At 36.2% G+C, this 22,710-nt stretch overlaps 1 protein-coding gene across 6 annotated transcripts in view; it reads right to left on the bottom strand.

The window, feature by feature from the left end:
- LOC127420336 (AP-1 complex subunit sigma-2) overlaps positions 1–22,710 on the bottom strand; it is a 41,649-nt gene that overhangs the window by 13,256 nt on the left and 5,683 nt on the right. For 3 of the 6 annotated variants that reach the window (XM_051662554.1, XM_051662555.1, XM_051662556.1), the window contains exons 3-4: positions 13,666–13,774; positions 13,453–13,590 (exon numbers count right to left, since the gene is read on the bottom strand). In XM_051662554.1, the coding sequence (XP_051518514.1) occupies positions 13,453–13,590; positions 13,666–13,774 (247 nt within the window). Of the gene's footprint in view, positions 1–3,544; positions 3,628–7,967; positions 7,999–13,452; positions 13,591–13,665; positions 13,775–22,710 lie in introns of all 6 variants that reach the window. The other 3 variants (XM_051662552.1, XM_051662551.1, XM_051662550.1) reach the window with 2 other exon arrangements.

The following is a 22,710-nucleotide window of genomic DNA, read 5'->3' on the forward strand; positions in this document are numbered from 1 at the left end:
ACCTATCGATCCATCCTGTATAATGGCAAGTTATTTTCTAGTACCAAATTAGCAATTTATCATGATTACTCAAGGATAAGGTGTTGGAGTGATGGCTGCTGGAAATGGGGCCTGTCTAGATCTGATCACAAATTACTTTTTTCAAATAGTGATGGTGATGTTTTTTACATCAGTAATGTCCTGATTGTACTTTGTGATCAGTTGAATGCCACTTTGGTGAATTAAATTAAAAATTTCCTTCTGAAACAGCAAAATATGTACATTATTCCAAACTTTTGGCTGCCAGTTTATCTATCCATCCATCCATCCAGAAATCAATCTTTCTATCCACCTATCTATCCATCCATCCAATAATCTATCCACCAATCCATCCATCCATCCATCCATCCTGTAATCTATATTTCTATCCACCTATCTATCTATCCATCCAACCACCTACCATCCATCTACCTGTCTGCTTGTCTGCAAATTCAGCCCTCTTCTTTTCGTGAATTGCCTGTTCAAAAGCTATAGCATCACATCCTGTCTCACTGCTAAATCTATACTGGATCCCACAGGTTATTCATCAAAGACTAATTCAAACCAACTTCACTCTAAATTTGCACTGCAGTGTTTCGTCTGTCCCCTATAATTAATCTGAATCACACTGCACACTGCAGGGGCTTTGAGAGCTGAGTCTGTGAGGAATTTCTTCTGTTCTTTCAGGAATGTTCCACAATAATTCTCCCAGGTCGAGTGCTCTCATTAGACGGCAGTGCACCGTGGCACACAGAATGAGGGATTGTGTACTTTCAATTAAAAAAACTCAGCAAATATAGGGAGGGGATTAAGTCGGTGGGGAGATTTGTTTGAAGTTTAAGCCGAAAGCTCTAAATTGGTTTAATTATTATAAATAGTAAAGCTACACAAAATTTAAACTGGATTCTAAAGAAGAGACAGATGTCTGTGTTATCTAAGAGACTATAATATGGTAATCAGATTAATAATATTAAAACTAAGCTACATAAAATCAGTGGGTGAATCTCATGATAACTGAGTCCAAGTCATATTTAAACCCCAAAGTCCAAAAGATCAAAAACAAAGAAAATAATGATATTTTGCATTGTGACATTATTTCCATGACATTTAAGCAGATTTCCCCCCAAATGTGTCTGGAGTTTTTTGTCTTTATTCTCAATGGTGATTCTACCATTGTTTTTTATTTCTTTTTTTAAGATTTATGTATTTCAAATTCACACAAACATCAAATTAAATTGTATCATCTTTAACAACAAAACCAACAAAAGCCTTCATCAGCCAGCTAACAAAGGACAATGCATCTATGTGAACTTCTGCAGTTAATCCAGGATTAACTTCAAAGACATTAGTCATTAATCTTAAAGTAAAAAAAGAAAAAAATTATATATATATATATATATATATATATAATGTTTTATTTATTTTTAAACAATGGACCTTAATGCTTAATTTTCACATTTTAAACAATAACTTGCACTGCACTGAAATAACTAATATTGGCATTATATTCGTGATGTTTAGCCAGAGGGGAACTGGCCCCCACAGTGAGCCTGGTTTCTCCCAATGTTATTTTGATCCATTAACCAACATCTTATGGAGTTTTGTGTTCCTTGCCACAGTCGCCTTTGGGTTGCTCACTGGGGTTCTAAATATAATTATTATTTAATTTCTATACACATTTTACAATTATATTTAATCAAACTACACAATGATGACTCTAAGACTTTACAGATATTACAGTTTCATTTTTTGTTTTTGTAAATGTATGACTTCCTGTTCAGCTGCTTTGAAACGATGAGTTGTGAAAAGCGTTATACAAATAAAAATGACTTGACTTAACATATTTAAATATCTAAAGTTTTTTTATTTTATTTTATTTTGTTCAAGACTAAATTCAATTTGATGGAAATTTATAATGAAAGTGAAATATATATAACTGAAATATGTTTTGTGTGAATAGAGGTGCAGTTTTTTACTGTATTACAATGTTTTTGTTATTTATATTAGCATAAATTGAAGGCAGTGCAACAAAAACTACCATTATGTAGAAATAGTGAATACTTTACAATATACATAATATACAGCCCTAGATACATGTATATTATATTTAATTAGTATTTTATAATTATATACAGTAGGCAAGGAAAGTTTATTTATCTAGAACAGTTTATACACAATGGTCATTCAAAGTGCTTTACATAGTAATGATAAAGAGAAATTAAAATAAAAATAAAGATACATAAATGTTATAATCACTAATGAGAATAAATTAGAAAATTAGCTTAATTCTCATGTCACAAAACAATGCAAAAACATAAATAAAATAAAAATCTTAATAGTACTAACAAATACTTCATTTTCTTTCTATATTAAACAGAAAATGATGTATATTAAATAAAGTGTATTTCATTTATTTTTGGATGACCTGGACATGTTCTTGTCTAATTTTGTGAGACTCACCCAGTTAATGTATTAAAAGGGATATTTCACCCAAAAATGTAAATGAAATATTACTCACCATCACACTGTTTCAAACCAGCATGACTTTCAGACTTTCAGAATCTCAGTCACTATTCACTTTAATTGCATCTTTTGTCCATACAATAAAAGTGGATGGTGACTGAGCCACTCAGTCCTTTACATTCTGACAAACATTTCCAATTGTGTCTTATTAAAGAAAAAAGTCATACAGGTTTGGTACAACATGAGGGTGAATAAATAACAATTTTTTTGGTCAACTCTCCCTTAAAAAGTCAATGAATGTGATATAAAAATTCAACCAAAACAAGAACATCAGCTGTACAAAAAAAAGAGAGAGAAACAGAGACGGAGGGATCACATCCTAAAATGCGAAACCTTCGGTCGCATCATGTGATTTACACTGATGCAGTGGGATATTAACGCAGAACCAAAACCCCAGAATGAAAAGGAAGACACACTCTCACGCTCTCTCTCTCATCCTAAACTCAGACACAAATAATCACATTCCCAATCCTCCGAGCCTTCACCAGTCCTTCGCTGAGGGAATATTTAATATCTTTATGCAGGCAAAACTGGACAGCATAAAAATGCAGTTAAAACATTTCTCAGCCAAGTTAGTTTCAAGCGTCGTCATGTCAAACGCCAACACACCGACATTAAGAGCGTCTGATTGTGGAGGGCGAGTGAGAGGGAGCACTGTGTCTTTAAATGCATGTATGACATGCATGTATTTGTAGAATTTGTGTTTGATCAATAATAGGCCTTATGACTGACACTGCATTCCAATATGCATAATATTGTTTTATATAGTATGCAAATCTGTAGTATTTTCTAAAAAGCACTTCACTATCACCAGCAACATTGTCATCACATTTAACAGTATGTTGCATGTTGAATTTAGTGAGTGCCGTTCAGGTATCATTTTGGAAATAAAAATGAAAGAATTAAAAGTTCAAACGCTCCCCCTCACGTCACCATGTCTCCTCCAATCAGGGCGAGTGTGAGCTACATCATGCCCAATCAGCAACCAGCTCAGGCAATTTACCAATAGGCAGACAGGGTGGGCGGGACTCCAGTCCCTTATAAGATCTCCTCATTGGCCAAACCTCCCCAGTCTTCAGTCTGGCTCTACATGGACAGAAACACCAGCCAATCAAACGGCCCGATTCTACGAACCGACGCCAATCTGTGCAAATCTTGTTTCACAGAGCGGCAGGAACTCTTGGAACTGGATTAAGACTGTCATCCATTTAATGCAAATGTTGATGTAGTGACTAGACAACACTTAAGACTAAAAACAAAACTAAATCTCAACCTGAAGGGAAATGTGATGGTTTTGGAAAGACATTCCAGGAAAAATCACTATCAGGATTAAATATTTAGATTCATGGAAATTTGTATAAATTTCAGTTTGGTGCATATCATGAAAACAAGAACCAGGTCATATCTCACCCAAAATGAAATGAAAAAAATGTGAAATTATATTTACCATTCAAAATTAAGTCTATTTGTGCAGCATTAAGATTTAGTGCATTGAGAGATTATTTTCATAACAGCTAAGCACAATTAATTTAATATTATCTAAATTGTAGAGTACATTTTGTAAAGTACAACTGTAAGTAAAACTATTTAATGGTCAAAACCTGTATCTGTTGAACTGAATTTAAATTTATTATGATTTTCAGGACTGTATGACAGTAACATAAAAAAAAATTGTTTTTTTTGTTTTTTATGGAAACAATCTTGCAATGCAAAAATTCTTATTGGTTCCCAAAAAAAAAAAATAAAAAAAAAATAAAAAATATATATATATGTTTTTTGTTTTTTTTGCCTATTTATTTTAATTATTTTTGCATTCAAAATTCATAAAATTCCTCCAAATTAATTGAGTAATCTTTGATAAAATAAAATTAATAAAACTTAAAATATTTTGCGTTTTTAATGTTATTTTATAAATATTACTCAATTCAATATGATGTAATTTTTTTCTGAAATTTAAATGCATAAATCTTAGTATAGGCTTCATGTTGAAAAAAAAAATAAATAAAAAAAAAATAAAAATAAAAATAAATAAATAAATAAATAAATAAAAAAAAAAATATATATATATCCTCCTGTGACCTGAGTGTGACTGCTGTGTGCATTTTCCATTTCCTTTTTTGATTTGTAATTAGTAGCACCTATTAAACATGCACAAAAAAATAAATAAATAAATAAATAAATCCTTGAGCAAATAGTTTTCCTAAAAATTGATGTCCTCATATGTGGACAGCGAGACTAAGCTGTGAAATTTGAAATGATATCAAGCTATAGAAATTCAGGTTTTTTAAAATCAGATTGTTTATTATGTTTTCAGGAGTGTTGGTTATTCATGTTTATGAGACGTTACAGACATTACAGCTGATTTTCTGTAAAGCTGCTTTGGAACGATGTGTATTGGAAAAAACAAACACACATATTTTTTTTGTACTTCAATTTTGTATTTATATTTGACTTGATTTGACTTTTATAATACAATGTTTTTTGTTTTTTTTACTATGGCAACAAAATCTCATTGTTCTCTCTTTGCACAGTCAAACAAACAAGTGACAGTCAAATGAGCATAATTAATTCTGATTCAAAGTAATGGCCAGCATCGTTCAATCACTGCCAACCATGTTAAAATATGAAACATTATAAATTCTGAATCTATGTACTGATTACCATTGTCCCATGTCTGCCAAACATGTTGAGTTGTTCAAACATCATCTGCAGCCTGAAACTGAACTTTTGATCGGAAGTTTGGATTAAATGCACTTGGCTACATAGAGAGCTATAGGATGCTCCCTTGCTCCCTATTTAGTGAATGACTTAACCTCCAGTGTGCTGTCTGTCTGCACTGGTCTCAGACCAGTTAGAAATGCACCTTATTTTCATCCTAACTCCATATAAAGCCTCTGAAAGCAAAAAAAAAAAAAAATTCTCAATATGAAAATGTACTGTAAATATGCTTAGGAGTTTTAATGAAAACCTTGTGCTATTGCACACATTAGTGTACATTGTGTTTATCAGTGTGGCGTTTCACGATACATCGCAAAAATGTTAAAAATGGCATATCAGATGAAACTAGAGACTCTAATCTTTTGACTCAAACAGGTTTCAATGTAAAAACTTAACTAGGTTTCTTACCAGATGTAGTTGTGTTGCCGTTTCTCCCAAAGACAAACCCCGCTAAGATGTTGTTTTGTCACATGACTCCGTATGTCGAAAGTTTAACCCTTTACTGACAGCACAGAGTCTCCTGAACTGAGATCAGTCAGTTTAAATTAAATTAAATTATGCGTTGTGTATAGCAAAGCCAAAACGTATGTGTATGGGGTCGCACGAGGATATATGCTGTACGTATATGTGAATTTATATTTATTTACTTTGATTTTGGGGTGAAATATGACCCAATCTCTTTCAAATTTAAAAATCCAGTAAATCACAAACAACCATGAAAATTCATTGGTCAAAAATTATAGAACTGGTGTACACATAAAATGCTGTTCTTAAACGTAAAAGTTACCACCATTAATAAGGTAATTTCACTATAATTTAATGTGTTTTAAAACAGCCATTACAACTGATCTTTTGTCCTGATCTTATGTCCCTGCTTAACAGATGACATGCATTTTACAAAACACAGATTTATTTACTACATTTCATAACAATATGATGATAAACCGCCAACACAGAGCAGCAGCACACTTCACAATTCTCTCAGACTCATTAAAACCCAAACATAAAACACAGAGGTGACCTCAAATCAGCACGTAAAGGCCAAAACCCACAAATCGAGATTACAGCAGCCTGCGCGGCTCAAACTGCATGCTAATGCCTTCACTGAAAACATCACTGTGGGTTTTCTATACTATTTATCAAACTCAAACTGTTACCTTAAATAAAACAGTTGAGTAAATCTGGTTAAATTGTTTTGGCATTGCTAAACCATTCCTGCTCCGTCAGTAAACTGCACATTTAGGTCACGTCTCGCTGTTAAAGCACGGACAACACGTCTTTGTGCTCTCGTTCTCTTTTGTCTGCCTGTAATTTGGCCCTCAGGACAAAGTCAGAGATGTTAAACCGGGACTCTGTTCTGCTTTGAAGGCTCCACAAACTCGGGTTTAAATCTCAAACCGTGATATAGACAGTGAATTAATGTGTCTATTTGCCTTCATCTGTACCTAATCCCTACATCAACCTTAATCTAGCATTAATTCAACCTTTTCTTCTGAAAGACACAGCCAATCACATCATTCATTCATTCATTCATTCATTCAAAGGCCCTTTTGTAGATGCATTGAGTTCATGTCAAGAAATTCTTGGGCAAGAAGCAAAAAAATAAACTGCTTGTTTTCATTAGTAACCAATTAGGTGAATCTCACAAAACACAACCTGTCGCGAAAATCTCTGGGTCATATTATATACTGTATATACAACGGCAAGAAAAAGTATGTGAACCCTTTGGAATTAGCTGGTTTTCTGCATTAATTGCTCATAAAATGTGATCTCATCTTCATCAAAGTCACAACGAGCTTAAGATAACAACACACAAACAATTATATACTTTCATGTCAGTATCGAACACATCCCATTAAACATTCACAGTGCTGTGGGAAAAGTAAGTGAACCCATGGAATTAATAACCGGTCAATCCTCCTTTGGCAGCAATAACTCCAACCATGTGTTTCCGGAAGCTGCGGATTAGACCTTCGTGTGAATAGCAAACTAAAAATGTTTGAGTGCTTTTTACAAGTCAAAGTAGCTCTAACCCACACCTCCAATCTCATTTCATTGATTGGATGCCAGGTTTGCCAACTCCTGACTCTAATTAGCCTTTGTTGACGTCTTTAGCCTTCGGGTTCACTTACTTTTTCCACAGCACTGTTAATGTTTAATGGGATGTTTTCAATAAAGACAATGAAGATTATAACTGTTTGTGTGTTGTTAGCTTTTATACTTGTGACTTTGATGAAGGTGAGATCACATTTTATGAGCAAATTAATGCAGAAAACCAGCTAATTCCAAAGGGTTCACATACTTTTTCTTTCCACTGTGTATGATATGGTATAATATATATGGTGCAACACAACCCTGCACATGTTCTTCACAGGTTTTGAGAGATTAACCATAGTAACTAATCACGCTATAGTAACTAGTTAAACAACTGTGACTGCTATGGGTTTTACTGAGAAGAATTTAACATGCCATCAACTTCCTGTGTCCAAATCAGAATAATTTATTCTCACAAGGAGGTTTTGGTTCAGGTTGATGTGGGTCCAGTGGACGGATCATCATTCGAGAAGTGTTGAAGTTCATGACATGTGAAAAACATTCACTCTTCACTGGGCTTCATGTTGATTAATGACTACTAGAGCTACAGGGAGACTGCGGACAACACACACTAACATCTGATGGGAGATTCCTAAATAATCAATAAATCATACCTGGAAGCAGACGGATCTGAAAATCTAGATTCTGTATTTCAAAAGATTTCAGTCAGGCAAAAGAAGGACAGACAGAAAGCAAGAGAGGTAAATACAAAATGTCAAATAGTGTAAAAGTTTACTGCAAAAAAATAATAATTTTATGAATCAGTATTTTTTTGTCTTGTTTTCCAGTAAACATTCCTGACATCCTGAGACCCCCGTGTGGCTGCAGTGTGCCTTTTTCATTTCCCTTTTTGATTTGTTACTAGTAGCAGCTAATAAACAAGCAAAAAATAAATAAAAATAAAATAATAATAATAATAATAATAATAATAAATGCATTTCTAGAGCAAATAGTTTTCCTAAAAATGTATGTCCACATATGTGGACAGCGAGACAATGTTTTAAATAACAAAAAGCTACAGAAAGTCAGATTATGTTATTACATTGTTTATTATGTTTCCAGTAGTGTTGATTATTCATGTTTTACAGCTGATTTTCTGTAAAGCTGAATTAATAATTCTTACTCAAAGTAATGTCCAGCATCATCCAATTACAATCAACCATGTTAAAATAAAATTTAGCATTATAAAATTCTGAATCTATGTACTGAAAACAGCCTGAAACTGAACTTTTGGTCGGATTTAACGAGTGAATGTACTTAGCTGCATAGAAAGCTATAGGATGCTCCCTTGCTCCCTATTTAGTGAATGACTTAACCTACAGTGTTAAGTCAATGTTTCAGCTTTTGGATGCACCCATTGATTCTCAATGTGAAAATGCACAGTAAATATAAAGGAATGCATTTACTAATGTTAATTAATAGAATCGTATTGAACAGTGATAAAATAAAATATAACAAAATGTATATTAAAATGAAGCTAAATGACCCACAGATGTTGAAAGTTATTAAAAATAACAAACTCTACAAAATAAAAATTCTACATTTGAGGAGTGTCCACATACTGTATGTAGACATCGTGTTTATCAGCGTGCTGACGCGTGAAAAATTAACAGATGTTTAAGGTGGCATATCAAACGAAACTTGAGACTCTCCTATTTAAAACCAAAAATGTTTCAATGAAAAATCTTACCAGAGGCACGCTGTTGGCGCTGCATCCATAGAAGCACTTCACGGAAATCGAAGTCATGTTGTTGTGTCACGTGACTCAGTGCGCCAGATGTTTAACCTTTAAATGACAGTCTAAAGTGTTGTGAGCAGTATTCAGTCGGTTTTTATTCATTTAAATTATCCGTTGCGTATAGCGTAGCCAAAATACAACATCCACGCATGTGGACATGGTGTCGCACAAGGTTAAACCAAGATTTAACACTAAGACAAATTTACAGAGATATAGTATAGTTTAAATTAAATTTATTCTTCTTATCCCATTGGAAAATAATTTTTTTGTTGAGATTTAGTGAGGTTTTTGCTTAAAAATGATAAAAAAAATAAAAAAAGAGCATATAATAATAAAAAAAAGGGTTTCATTATCTTACACACAAACAAAAAACTTAAGGCAAAACTGTTATATACTGAACGCCATACCAGCTTCCATGGCAATTTTTCTGGTAAAAAAATCAAAACAAGTTAAAATACAATAGAAAGCATAGTGATTAAAACCTGTAAGGTTTCTAAAATCTATTTTTATAAAAACAAACTGATTTAAGACAGACTTTTTTAAAAATCATTTCAAAGGTGTCATCTGAATAAAACTACTTCCTCAAGGAATTACATTGCTTTTCAAATAAATGTATCTTGTTTTAAGGAAATTTTGACATTTTTACAGGAAAACAAGACAAATATATACGGAATAAGACAATTAATTTTGCAGATACACTGTTAAATAATTCTGTATGACAGTAACAAAATAAAGAGAAAGAAACAGAGAGATTGGATATTTGTGTGCCAGCTGGCAGCAGCCCCTGAAATGCCAGCAGTAATTACAGAGCTGTGATAAATGCTGGCATCAGTTTCCCAGCATATCTAAATTTGAAGGTGAAATGTGTCATTTCTGTGCCACTAGAGGCACCAAAAAGAATTGCAATTGAATTTTAGCCCCACCCCCAGACGTACACCATTGGTCAAGTGGGGCCGATAAACAAACAAACAGAGCGATGTTTTTAAAGCACTAGAGTCAGTGTTTACCCCCTTTCTATTGTCTTAAGAAACTGATCCCTTGTTTTTGTCCTTCGGGTCATTTTTGACCCATATTGAACACCATTCAAAATGCATAAATTCTTGATTAGTGTTCAACGGTTCAGCGGGGCTAGAGAACAGTTTGGGGACTGGGGCTAAATTTGAGAAAATCTGAAATATGTTTAGGTCAAATTTGATTCGTAGATGTTCAAAAAACTATTTAAAGCTGTAAAACATTCAGAAAGTCCAGAGGTAAAAGGTCACAACTGGTTCTTCCCATACGGGTCAAAATTGACCGGTTAAGACAATGGAAGGAACAATTTGTTTTAAATGAAACAATTACATACAATATGTTTTCTTTTTTATTTCATTTGTTTTGATGGTCTTGACAAAGTTACAACGTACAACAAGTACCATAACCATGCGTCATTTATAACGTATTCTTTACCAGTCCCGGGTCAAAAATTACCCTAAGACATTAGGAGGGTTACACTCATCAGTCAAACTACAAATGGCTTACTTATAGTTGACTCTACATATTAAACTGAGATAGAAGAAAGTATTTCAACACTGAAAAAAGAATTACACAAATCTGAACACTCAACATCACATCAGATAATCGAGTTTGTACTCGACAATAAAACTCTGTCAATGGAAAGGATACTGTAGGCTCTGATTCTCTATACTCTAATGAACAAAGAAGTCCTTTGTTTTGTTTTCTTCAGAGTGAACAGTATGTGTGTGTGGCTGTTGTATGAGCCAATAAACAATGAGTCATTGTGAAACTGTGGCTCAAGGGGAAATATCTACCTTTCAACTTAACGAGAGAGACAGAACTGAAGCACTAAAGCTAGAAACATACTTTTCGCAAGTATGCAAACGTGAATGTGGTCCAATTTACATGTATATTTTATATTCAGTCATTTAGCAGACGCTTCTATCCAAAGAAAATAACAAAGGAGCAACATTAACAATTTGTCATACAAAAGCCAAATACAGTTGTACGTACTTGACGCACATTCTTGCGTTACTGTTCGTTCCATTCATCTATTTATTTGGTTAGTATCTGGTTAGATGCTTCGCATCAGGGTCCTGATCACCCTGTCAGGGGTTTATTTTGCGATAACCGACTGACTGTACATTATACCTTACATAGATAGCTGTAAACATGTCAACAATTTAACTAACTTTAAAGGGTTAGTTCACTCAAAAATGAAAATTCTTTCATGATTTACTTACTTTTAAGCCACCCCAGATGTGTATGACTTTTCTTCTTCAGCAGAACCGAAATGCTCTTTTTCTCCATACAATGCAAGTAAATGGGTGCCATCAGGCTGCTGGCTGTTTGACGGTCCAAAAGTCATATTTAGGCAGCATAAACGTAATCCACACGTCTCCAGTCGATCAATTAATGTCTTCTGAAGCGTGCGCTTTGTTTACAAGAGGAACGTACGTCAGAGTGAGAGTTAGATCATTTCAAACAGCATCCCAGTGCTGGCCGGAAGCAACGATTTAAAGTTAAAAATGTTTTAATTATCAATTTGTTTCTTACACCAACCTATCAGTTTGCTTCAGAAGACATCAATTGATCGACTGGAGTCGTGTGGATTACTTTTATGCTGCCTAAAGATACCTTTTGGACCGTCAAATAGCCAGCAGCCTGATGGCACTCGTTTACTTGCATTGTATGGACAAAAAGAGCTTGAATGTGCTTATAAAAATCTTCAATTCGGTTCTGCAGAAGAAGGAAAGTCATTCACATCTAGGATGGCTTAAAGGTGAGTAAATCATGAGAAAATGCTCATTTTTGGGTGAACTATTCCTTTAACTAACTTGCTCACTTTAATCTGTTGCTCCACCTGAAAGAGAACAATTGACTGAAAAATGTACACTAATTTACACTCTAGCGCTCCTTGTGGCAAGGGTGAAAGTAGAAAACATACTTGCGTTACGATATGAATTGCAATTTCCAAAACATACTCTACGCGAGTATGTGAACATAAACGTTTCTAAATACGCAAGCTCGATTTCACGCATCATTGCGTTTCAGAATGCGTCAAAACGAAAGTACGCATTGCAATCTCAGCATTACAAGGGGTTAGTTAGTTTAACCCTATATACAGTATTTATAGCTAGCTACCTGAATAACTTAAACAACTACAGACCAATCTAAAATCTTCCTTTCATAGGCAAGATCATTTGTTTTCAGTCAGCTGAACAAATTCTTAACCTCTAATGGCTAACTGGACAATTTCTAGTCTGGTGTCCGACCGTGTCACAGCACAGAGATGGCGCTTATAAAGATACTTAATGATATTGAGCTAAATACTGATACAGGCAAAATATCAGTGCTGCCTTTGACACTGTTGACCACAACATTCTACTCGACAGACTGGAAAACTGGATAATACTCTCTGGGACAGTCCTCAGCTGGTTCAGGTCATATCTAAAAGGGAGGGGTTACTATGTGAACATAGGGAACTATGAATCTGAGTAGACATCCATGACATGTGAAGTCCCACAAGGCTTAATTCTTGCACCGCTCCTGTTCAACCTGTATATGCTCCCACTAGGCCAAATTATGAAAAAGAACCAAATTGTGTACCATAGCTATGCAGATGATACCCAGATTTACCTAGCCCTATCGCCAAATGACAACAGCCCCATAGACTCTCTGTGCCAGTACATTCATGAAATTAACAGCTGGATGTGCCGAAACTTCCTTCAGTTAAACAACGACAAGACAAAGGCAACAAAGCTTAAATTCCCAAGGTGAACACATACATTGACTCCTTCAATTTATTTTATTACATTTTATTCTTATTTCTTGTTCTTAATTGGTCTTAAAATATATTTTATCTTGTGTTTTCTTTATCATTCTTATGTAAAGCACTTTGAATTGCCATTGTGTATGAAATGTGCTATACAAATAAACTTGCCTTGCCTTGAATAGTAACATGTCTGGTTTGATGGCACAGTCATCTGAAGGTAGTTCTATCGCCCCCTTGAATACTGAGGTTTGTTACCGCTACAGTAACGCAAGTATGCGGTGCCAATTGCAGTACGCGTGCTCTTGCAATGCATTGGCCGAGCATTCGCGTCTGTGTTTAGGTAATTGCATTGAGAATATTTCTGGTATAACATGTTCAGAACCGTATGTCACTCATATTTGGCCCGGTTTCCCTCAATTCGAACAAGCTGTTCCACACAAAATTCCTTTTCAATCTTCAACATTCACATTTCTTTGGAGTTTTTTTTCAGTCAGCATTATTAAAATCAAATCAGCGCCTCCCCAGTGTTCTCTAAATCAAAGATCTCTGCATGAACGGCAGTTAAACTCAACAGGAAGTAGACGTGTCTTACCTCCTGCAGGAGATCAGCCTGCTCGATGGCTTTCAGAACATTCTTCTTCGACGTCTCCTGAGCTTCTCCTCCCAGCAGGAACTCGTCCAGGATGAAATAGGCCTTCTCAAAGTTAAAGATGATATCCAGCTCGCACACCTGAGTTGGGGAAGAACATTTATTGTGTTTAACAGCCTATAACACCTCATTCAGACTCTTTCGGTGAAGACTTACACTGCCAAAGTATTTGTCGAGTAGTTCGACGTAGCGATGGATGATCTCCAGGGTGATCAGCTCGTTGTCCTGATCTTCAATGGCACAGCAGAAATACAAACTTGCGTATCTATGAGAACATAAAGAACAGAGGCTGTTTTAATACACAATCTCTAATTTAATCAAATCTACATGTATTTTATATATTTATTTAGTGGTCAACCAATGGTTTTTCTTACATTATATTATACAAATGATTATTCTCTACACACCAACTGTCTCTGAATTATTGACCTATGAGTATGTTTTTATTAGATTGTGTGCTCCATTTTTCAGCTAACAATTAATTTATCTTTCTATTCTAACACTAAGTCTCTCTCTGGATGTACGGCTGGTGAAAGCTGCTGAGCGAGCAGTTTTCTTTGTAATAAGAGTGTTGCTGTGTTCAGCAGAAAGGATGTTCATTCATTTAGTCTTCAGGACGGCCGTTCTTCACCGTGTCTCATCGAGTTTGTGTGTTGGTGTGTGAGAGAGAGGCTTGAGTCATGGTACCAAACAAGTCCTAGAATTTTACCTCCCGTTAGTTTGGAAAAAAGCAACATGTCCATCTTGAAATAACGCACTAAAATGTTCTTATACAAATGTACCATTTTATAAAATGTCCTCTTTATTTTAATCAAAATTATGACATTATCAGTGACTACCTTTCCACTTCATATTAAGGATGGGAATTGTAAGGAATCACAGTAACAGTTCTTTGTTCATTTCGAGTTGGACATGACAGAAGCCATAACTTCCAGGTCAGTGAGTTTAATTCAGTAATTTCTCCCACTGAAGTGTTTTTAATTCTTTAAAAAGAACTGTCATTTAGTTCGTGAATTGGGCTTCACTGGTTGTGCTTGTGCAGTGTTTCATGCTACTGATTCAAAAGAACCGTCTCATAAGAGACATTAATTCGGCAATTGGGATACACGAGTCACGCTGTGTTTCACACTATAAATTAAAAAGGACAGGCTCATAACAGAGGCGTTGCTAGACTTCAGTGACATCCGGGGTTTTCAACATGTGGGCGCCTGTCAAGGGAGGAGCAAGATATAGGCTCACACTCAAGTGAAGTGAAAAATAATTGGAACTGCTGTGAATTATATACAGTAGGTCCATTGTTGTAACATCCCCTCAGTTACAGTATTGTTTAGAGAGGAAAACCAACAACAACACCGAGCGGGACTGTGTGAATGGTGGTGGCGTAGTGGACTAAAGCGCATAACTGGTAATCAGAAGGTTGCCAGTTCAATCCCCACAGCCACCACCATTGTGTCCTTGAGCAACCTGGAGTTAAGTGCCTTGCTCCGGGAGGGATTGTCCCTGTAATATGGGCACTGTCTGTCGCTTTGGATAAAAGTGTCTGGCAATTGCATAAATGTAAATGTGAATCTGTCTGGTTCTTTCTCCTGAATAAATAATATTTCCTACATAACTGCTGCAGTGTATGGATGCTAATAACTCTGTGCTGATGCACCACAAGACAAAGGATTTCTTTATTGCTAAATCCTAAACTAAAGTAGGCCTATGATTTAACTACACCCTTGTATTGACGCTGACTACCACCCCTGGAGTCCTGAGTTCGAATCCAGGGCGTGCTGAGTGACTCCAGCCAGGACTCCTAAGCAACCAAATTGGCCTGGTTGCTAGGGAGGGTAGAGTCATATTGGGTAACCTCCTCATGGTCTCGATTAGTGGTTCTTGCTCTCAATGTGGCTCGTGGTAAGTTGTGCGTGGATCGCGGAGAGTAGCATGATCCTCCACATGCTGTGAGTCTCCGCGGTGTCATACACAACAAGCCACGTGATAAGATGCGTGGATTGACGGTCTCAGAATGGAGGCAACAGAGACTTGTCCTCCACCATCCGGATTGAGGTGAGTAACTGTACCACCACGAGGACCTACTAAGTAGTGGGAATAGGACATTCCAAATTGGGGAGAAAAGGGGATAAAAAATAAAATAAATACAAATAAAAATGAAGCTGCTGGCTTGGCAACCGTTCTATGGTTGTGATAATGACACTCTGTTTAGCCTAATATTGAGATTTTTTTCCCTCTAATATACTACTTTATTCTCACAATGCTATGACTTTATTCTAATAATTTTTCCTTTATTCTCAAAATATTAGGACTATAATATCAAAATGCTACGACTTTATTCTAATAATTTTGACTTTATTCTCATACGAAATTTAATATCATAATGATATGATTTTATTCTCAAACTATTACGACTTTAATCTCATAATGCTTCAACATTATTCTTGTAATTTTTTACTTTATTTGCAAATATTATGACTTTATTATCAAAATCGTATTTTTTTTAATTATTATTATTATTTTATTTAAAGTGGCAATATAATGCCATCGTGGGATCACCGAGTAAAGTTAAAAATAATGTAATTTTTTATAAACACATCTTGAAACACCTGCGTTGTTGGGTTTCATGATTCCAGCTTGTTTTTAACAAAACAAAGTTTCAACGCTTGATAAACGGTGTGATAGTTTTTTCCCCTTTTACTCTGGTATGCAGACTTAAATACAATAATAGACAAGTTCAATGTCATTTGATTTTAAACCATTTAAAAATCAAGGCACCCCAAAGAGGCTATTTAACTCCACGCACATGACATGGAAATGTGAACCAGCCCGGGTAGAGCGCATATACAGGCAGTGACAGTTTGATCATTTTTGTTTGAGTTTAATGTGAGATTTATCATTTTAAAACCTTTGTATTGTACTATTTAGGCTTATAGCTCACTGTTCTGCTATTTTGAGCAGCGTTTGAGGAAATTCCATTGCAATAAACATTATTGCCACATACTGACATCCGACTAAACCCGAAGAACCAAACAAGTTGACTGGCGCATGCAATAATTAATCTACTTGGTGTCTGGATTGTTAAAAACAAATGAAGATTAGAAATGAGGCTTGCATAATAAAAAGCTGCACCCCATGAGAGGAAATAGAAAGCTCCCACTCGAGGCGCTCGTAACGTGTCTGATGAACTTGAGCACGAACAGCAGGTAAAATCAACGTGCGAACTGTCAATTAATGCAAGTTGGGCTCACTGATTGGAATTAATTTACATATGAAGCCAGAATTGCAGCCTGCCTTGTTGCTTTTGTACCCTGATGTAATGAACATTAAGCCTTATTTTTTTTTTCATCACAAAAAAAATTTTTTAACCCAATTTGGAATGCCCAATTCCCAATGCACTCTAAGTCCTCATGATCGCGTAGTGATTCGCCTCAATCCAGGTGGCAGAGGATGAATCCCAGTTGCCTCCGCGTCTGAGACAGTCAACTCACGCATCTTATCACGTGGCTTGTTGAGCGCGTTGCCACGGAGACATAGCACGTGTGGAGGCTTCACGCCATCCACCACGACATCTGCGCTCAACTCACCACGCGCCCCACCAAGAACAAACCACTTTATGGCAACCACGAGGAGGTTACCCCATGTGACTCTACCCTCCCTAGCAACTGGGCCAATTTGGTTGCTTAGGAGACCTGGCTGGAGTCACTCAGCACGCCCTGGGATTCGAACTAGCGAACTAGCGAACTCCAGGGGTGGTAGCCAGCGTCTTTTACCACTGAGCTACCCAGACCCCACATTCAGGGCTATTAACAAAAGTTCCAGGGCTTCAGCCCTATCAGCCAGTGTCAAGCTACGCCGCTGGCTCATAAGAACCATTTGTTTGGGAATCGGACTACACTTGTAGCACTGTGTTTTGCACTGTAGATTCAAAAGAAATTGCTCAGAGTCATTCGTTCAGGAGTCAGACTACACTGGCCACAGTGTGTTTTTTTCAATATAGAGTCAAAACGACAGTATGTGTTCCAGTTCCCGAGCAAATGGATTCAAAAGAACCGGCTCATAAGAGTCATACGTTCGGGAATCAGACTTCACATGTAGCACTGTGTTTTACGCTGTAGATTTAAAAAGAAATTGGTCGGTCACACTGTGTTTGTTGTGCTTTAGATTCCAAACAACCGACTCATAAGATTCATTGTGCAACCAGTGTTGTCTGATTCCCGAGTAAGTGGATTCAAAAGAACCAGCTCATTAGAGTCATTCGTTTGGGAGTTGGACTACAATGGCCGCTGTGTGAGTTTCTTGCTATAGATTCGAAAGAACAGATTCATAAGAGAGCCGCATTACACTGTTTGCGCCATGTGTTTCGCACTGTAGACTCAAAAGAACCAGCTCATAAGAGTCATTAGTTCGGGAATCGGACTACACTGGTCATGCAGTGTTTTGTGATATAGTTTCACTAAAGAGGAAGCACTTTGAGAGAATATCGTGTTCCGTCCGCATTGGCGGAAAAATGCACGTTCAAGAAGCAAAATTATTATTATTATTTTTTAATGTAACCAGTTCCGAAAAAGAAATGGTCCTTACCCTGTTTCACATATATTAAAATATATAGTACACTTGAGATAAGCAGACATATAGACACGATTATATATATATATATATATATTTTTTTTTTTATCAAGAAAATCCATGTTAGATTCTTGATGAGAATTTTTGCTTTGTTTTTTCTGTAAAAAATATCAAAAAATGTATCTTGTTTTAGAAACAACACTGCATAAGATATTTAGGTTTTTCAGAGAATGTATTTTTAACATGTGTATTTTGTCTTACTGTATTGCCAGAGTTTTTATAGTCAAAACAAGTGAAAAAATCTACCAGTACTGAAGAAGTAATCCAAAGTATTTAGATTACATTACTGGCAGAATACGTTACAAATTACATTTTACAGCATGTATTCTGTAATCTGTAGTGTAATACATTTCAAAAGTAACCCTCCCAACCCTGTTGATAATATGAATCTTCAAAAGAGACATTCCCACTACTGTGTCCTGACAGAAGGAAGAGGTTAATTTTCATACACTTTCATAAAAATATACTTCTTTTATAAGGTTTCACAGCTTTGTACCTACTTTTTGTCAACATTTTCAGACATTTACGAAAACATTTATAAAATCAAGTAATATAAAACACTGCCGGCGTGCCATCTGAGGTCGAGCCGAGACTAAACACGGATTTATATTTTTATCCAAACAGACACGCATCCTCCACACTCCCTGCTTAGCAATCCTAATGCTGTGTTTGGACAGGTACAGAGACGGACTGTAAGTGTGTTAAGAGCGAGCAGCAGGGGTCAGAGGTCAGGCGAGGAGAGCAGAGAGGAATCTGGAACAGAAACAAAACCTGATCACATATCAGACTGAGAAGCTGCTGTAGACCAGAGGTCACAAGAGGTCACGTTCATCATCACTTCAGACCAACAAAGCGTTTGCAGCCTAGCTGCATACAAGGAAAATAATGCAAATAAAACAACTGTCGCTTATTTACTCAAAAAAAAAAAAAAAAGAAAAAACTCATAGGGGTCTGACTGTGTGTGTGGGTATGATTATGCATTCCTGCTTTCAAAAAAACAGTAAAAAAAATAATCTGTAGGTTTCTGGAGATCACGGCTAAATTCCTCATGAAATAAAGCACGGTACAAAATGAACGCACCCTTGCAGTGTTTCCCCGGAGATTTGCTGCTCGATACGAAACAGACTGATGAATAAACCAAACGTGTGGACGCATATTTTAAAAGCACTCGCACTACAGAATACAAATGATACTACCACACACACACACAAACTACAGCATAATAACAATAACAACATGCTGCTCGTTTCAGCCATAAAACACAATAAAAATGTCATACAGTGCATAATAATAAATCTATCTATATGAGTTTTTATTCCACCCTTGTTCTCTGTCACACATACACTTTAGTGCAAACACACACAGTGTGTCCTTTGTGTCTATATTACTAAAGGTGTTTAAGGCAAGCAACTTGTGCTTTTGGTGATTCTCCTGAAACCTCCCGGTCATGTTTAACCCCAAATCAATGCAAACTATATTTTATAAACAAAATATATTATGCGTAAGAAAATGAAGCCTACGTTTAAGACCATAAAGATTCAGGAGACTTAAAGGAATATTCCGGGTTCAATACAAGTTAAGTTTAATCAGCAGCATTTTTGGCATAATGTTGATGACCACAAAAATGTATTTAACTTGTCTCTTTTTTGATGATGATGTAACGCCGTAAACCTTAAAATGACAATTTCAACAACTTCACAGCTCAAATAACAGAAGAATTAATGTAAGTGCTTTTATAAAGTAATACATTTCTGCCTTTAAACCCTCTAAAAATTGGCCCCATTTGCTTCTATAGTGCTTCAATGTAACCTCGATTGTCTAAATAAATTTTTATGGATCAACATTACGCCACAAATGCTGTCGAATGAGCTTAACTTGTGTTGAACCCGGAATATTCCTTTAGACATATTTTATCCCCAATTCCCATTACTGTAACGCATCCGTACGTTTTACTTTAACTATTATCTTTGATTTTAATGACGATTGTCATGCCGTAACAGTTTTCTTTTTCACTGTAAAATTTGTTTTAAATTAAAATCAGCGAAAATGAAGGAGTGCTACTATGATGCATACATAGATAAAAAATTAATGTTGTGGTAATGAGAATATCATAATGACCGTCTTTTTGACCCCGTTTACACCTGGTATTACGATGCGTCTCGGGTGATCCGATCACGTGTGGTCAGGCGAGACACATCACTGTTTACACCTGGTCACTTAAATGCGTCTCCTGTGACCACCTGTGTTCAGATTTGGAGGGGAGGGTCTCTGTTTCAAGATGACCCACATCAATCGCTATGTCAGTGTGTCATGGTGCGTTCAAGTCCTCCCGGGAAGTTTGTGCTTGAGATCTGATATCGTAAATACAATGTGATGTGCGTTCAAGTGATTTTAGTCGCAAAGAACGGGCCCATTTTACAATTTCATATTTTTTTCTTTCTTTTTATCAGCTATTTTACAACCAATGCAACAAAATGAAGAGCAAAGCCACACATTAGGTGTGTAATTAATGCGGTATCTATCTAGTTTATCATTCTCGTGCGGCTACATATAATGATGGGATATGTAGTTTTATTGCATAAGCCTGTTGCTGCTTATGCAATAAATTTGACTTATTTTCTGGCAAGTTTATTAGTATTCTTCATTACAAGTGCAAACAATGCATACAGACTGAACTGCACAGTCAATCCACAAACAAAACGGAAATATTACCAATAACAATTTGCCACTCGTAATTACGACTTTGTGGTGCCGTTCATGTGCGCTCAACTCGTAAATACGACCATTCTGACATGACTTGAACGCAACACTTCTGCATGATAATAAAGCGCAACAAAGCCAGAAAAGACACAAAAAAAAAGAAAAACGCAAAAAAACGATGCGCTGATTCTTCCCACCGAACAGAGTCCTTCACAGGTTTAGACCCCATTTAGACCTGTATTTAGTGCTCGGATCACCCGAAACACATCTTAATACCAGGAGGAATTTGGGTCTTTCTGCAGTTATGCAATAATAAATGTGCATAACTGTCATGAAGATAATATAACAATGTAATCAAATCTTAGTAGTCCTTAACAGACCTGTCAGATAATAAAACAGCCGAAAAATCCCAAAGATTTTCACTGAAGGATGGACCCAAGTCACATCTAGAGACCAGGATATCACAGAGACTTGAGGGTGGACACTTTGGACTTGAGCCAGTAAGCAACCACCCAGTTCAACCTAGCAACCACATAGCAACATGCTTAAAACCACTCGGAAAACACCTCAAGCATTGTAGCGGTGAGTTTTGCAACCAAATATTTCAGCAAACAGGCAGGTGGGCTGTTTAAGGGTCCATTTTGATGTGTCTGTTTGTGTGTGTCGATTCTCAGGCCACTGTGCCCCCCCCCCCCAACCTTCCACTGCCATGGAAACAACATCATCTCAACACTCCCATCAACTGAACGATCACTTTTATGAGGAAACATATCGGACAGAGCAGTAACACAAACTACATGTATGGATAAGTTCTAAAAAAAATTGTGGAAATGACCCCGTTTGCCCGCGACATTCTCATTCCTGAGACCCAGAAAAAAAAAAAATCACATTCATCAAAGCTTTCAGTGTGCGCTCGGGGCTTAGTCAAATTCCTAAACGAATTAGTGTTCCTGTTAATTATTTTGTGCCCGTAAACCAGCTTTGCATGTGAATACTTTATTAATTCTGAGAAGTCCTTTCATACTTTGTTTAAAGTCAACATGAAATCAAAATGGCCTCCATTTACTTCTTTAATACACATTACTGCTCTTATTGTGTAAGATTCATCTATGCATTTTATTGTCTTAGTACAAGGCTCGCTGTACATATCGTGCCAGTTTCCTGGTGAAATGAACACTAGAGGCGCTACAACAACAACCACTTTTATTCACTTTCGTCAGATTATCAGTTCATAAACAATTATTTTCACCCTGTTCCTCATCTAAACACTTTTACTATAGCGCATGTCTCATTGTGACATTTGCATTACATAACCAACTACATTTACAAGCTTGTTCGAGTGCGATCAAATTGCACATAGCTCAACTGATATAGCGTTGCACTTGTGATGCAAAGGGCCGGGATACGATTCCTGAAGAGCACACAAGTCGACATGTGACCGAAAGTGTAAATGTAAATTGTTTTTTTCTTCCCGCATTAGCTTTTTATGACACTATTAGTTAGGTTTAAGGTTTAGGGTAAGGTTTTATTGATTTAAAACTCGATAGAGCATTAAACACCTCATCTGTTTGGGAGAACATTTAACTCGCTTTTAGCACCACCCAGTGGACATTTAACTCGCTTTTAGCACCACCCAGTGGACATTTAACTCGCTTTTAGCGCCACCCAGTGGACATTTCACCTCGGAACTGTCATGATACGTGAATCATTTTGTAAACCTGTTGACTTTAATACTAAAACATTCTAATACTTCAGAACTTTATGAGCAAAACTTAGAAATGAAGTAAAAGGAAGCACTGCTTTGACTAAAGTCAGACTTGGTCTAATATTTAAAGACATTCGCCATCAAGTTTTTCTTGGATGAATCAGTAGCTA

This window comes from Myxocyprinus asiaticus, chromosome 29 (genome assembly GCF_019703515.2).
Source record: "Myxocyprinus asiaticus isolate MX2 ecotype Aquarium Trade chromosome 29, UBuf_Myxa_2, whole genome shotgun sequence".
Taxonomy (NCBI): domain Eukaryota; kingdom Metazoa; phylum Chordata; class Actinopteri; order Cypriniformes; family Catostomidae; genus Myxocyprinus; species Myxocyprinus asiaticus.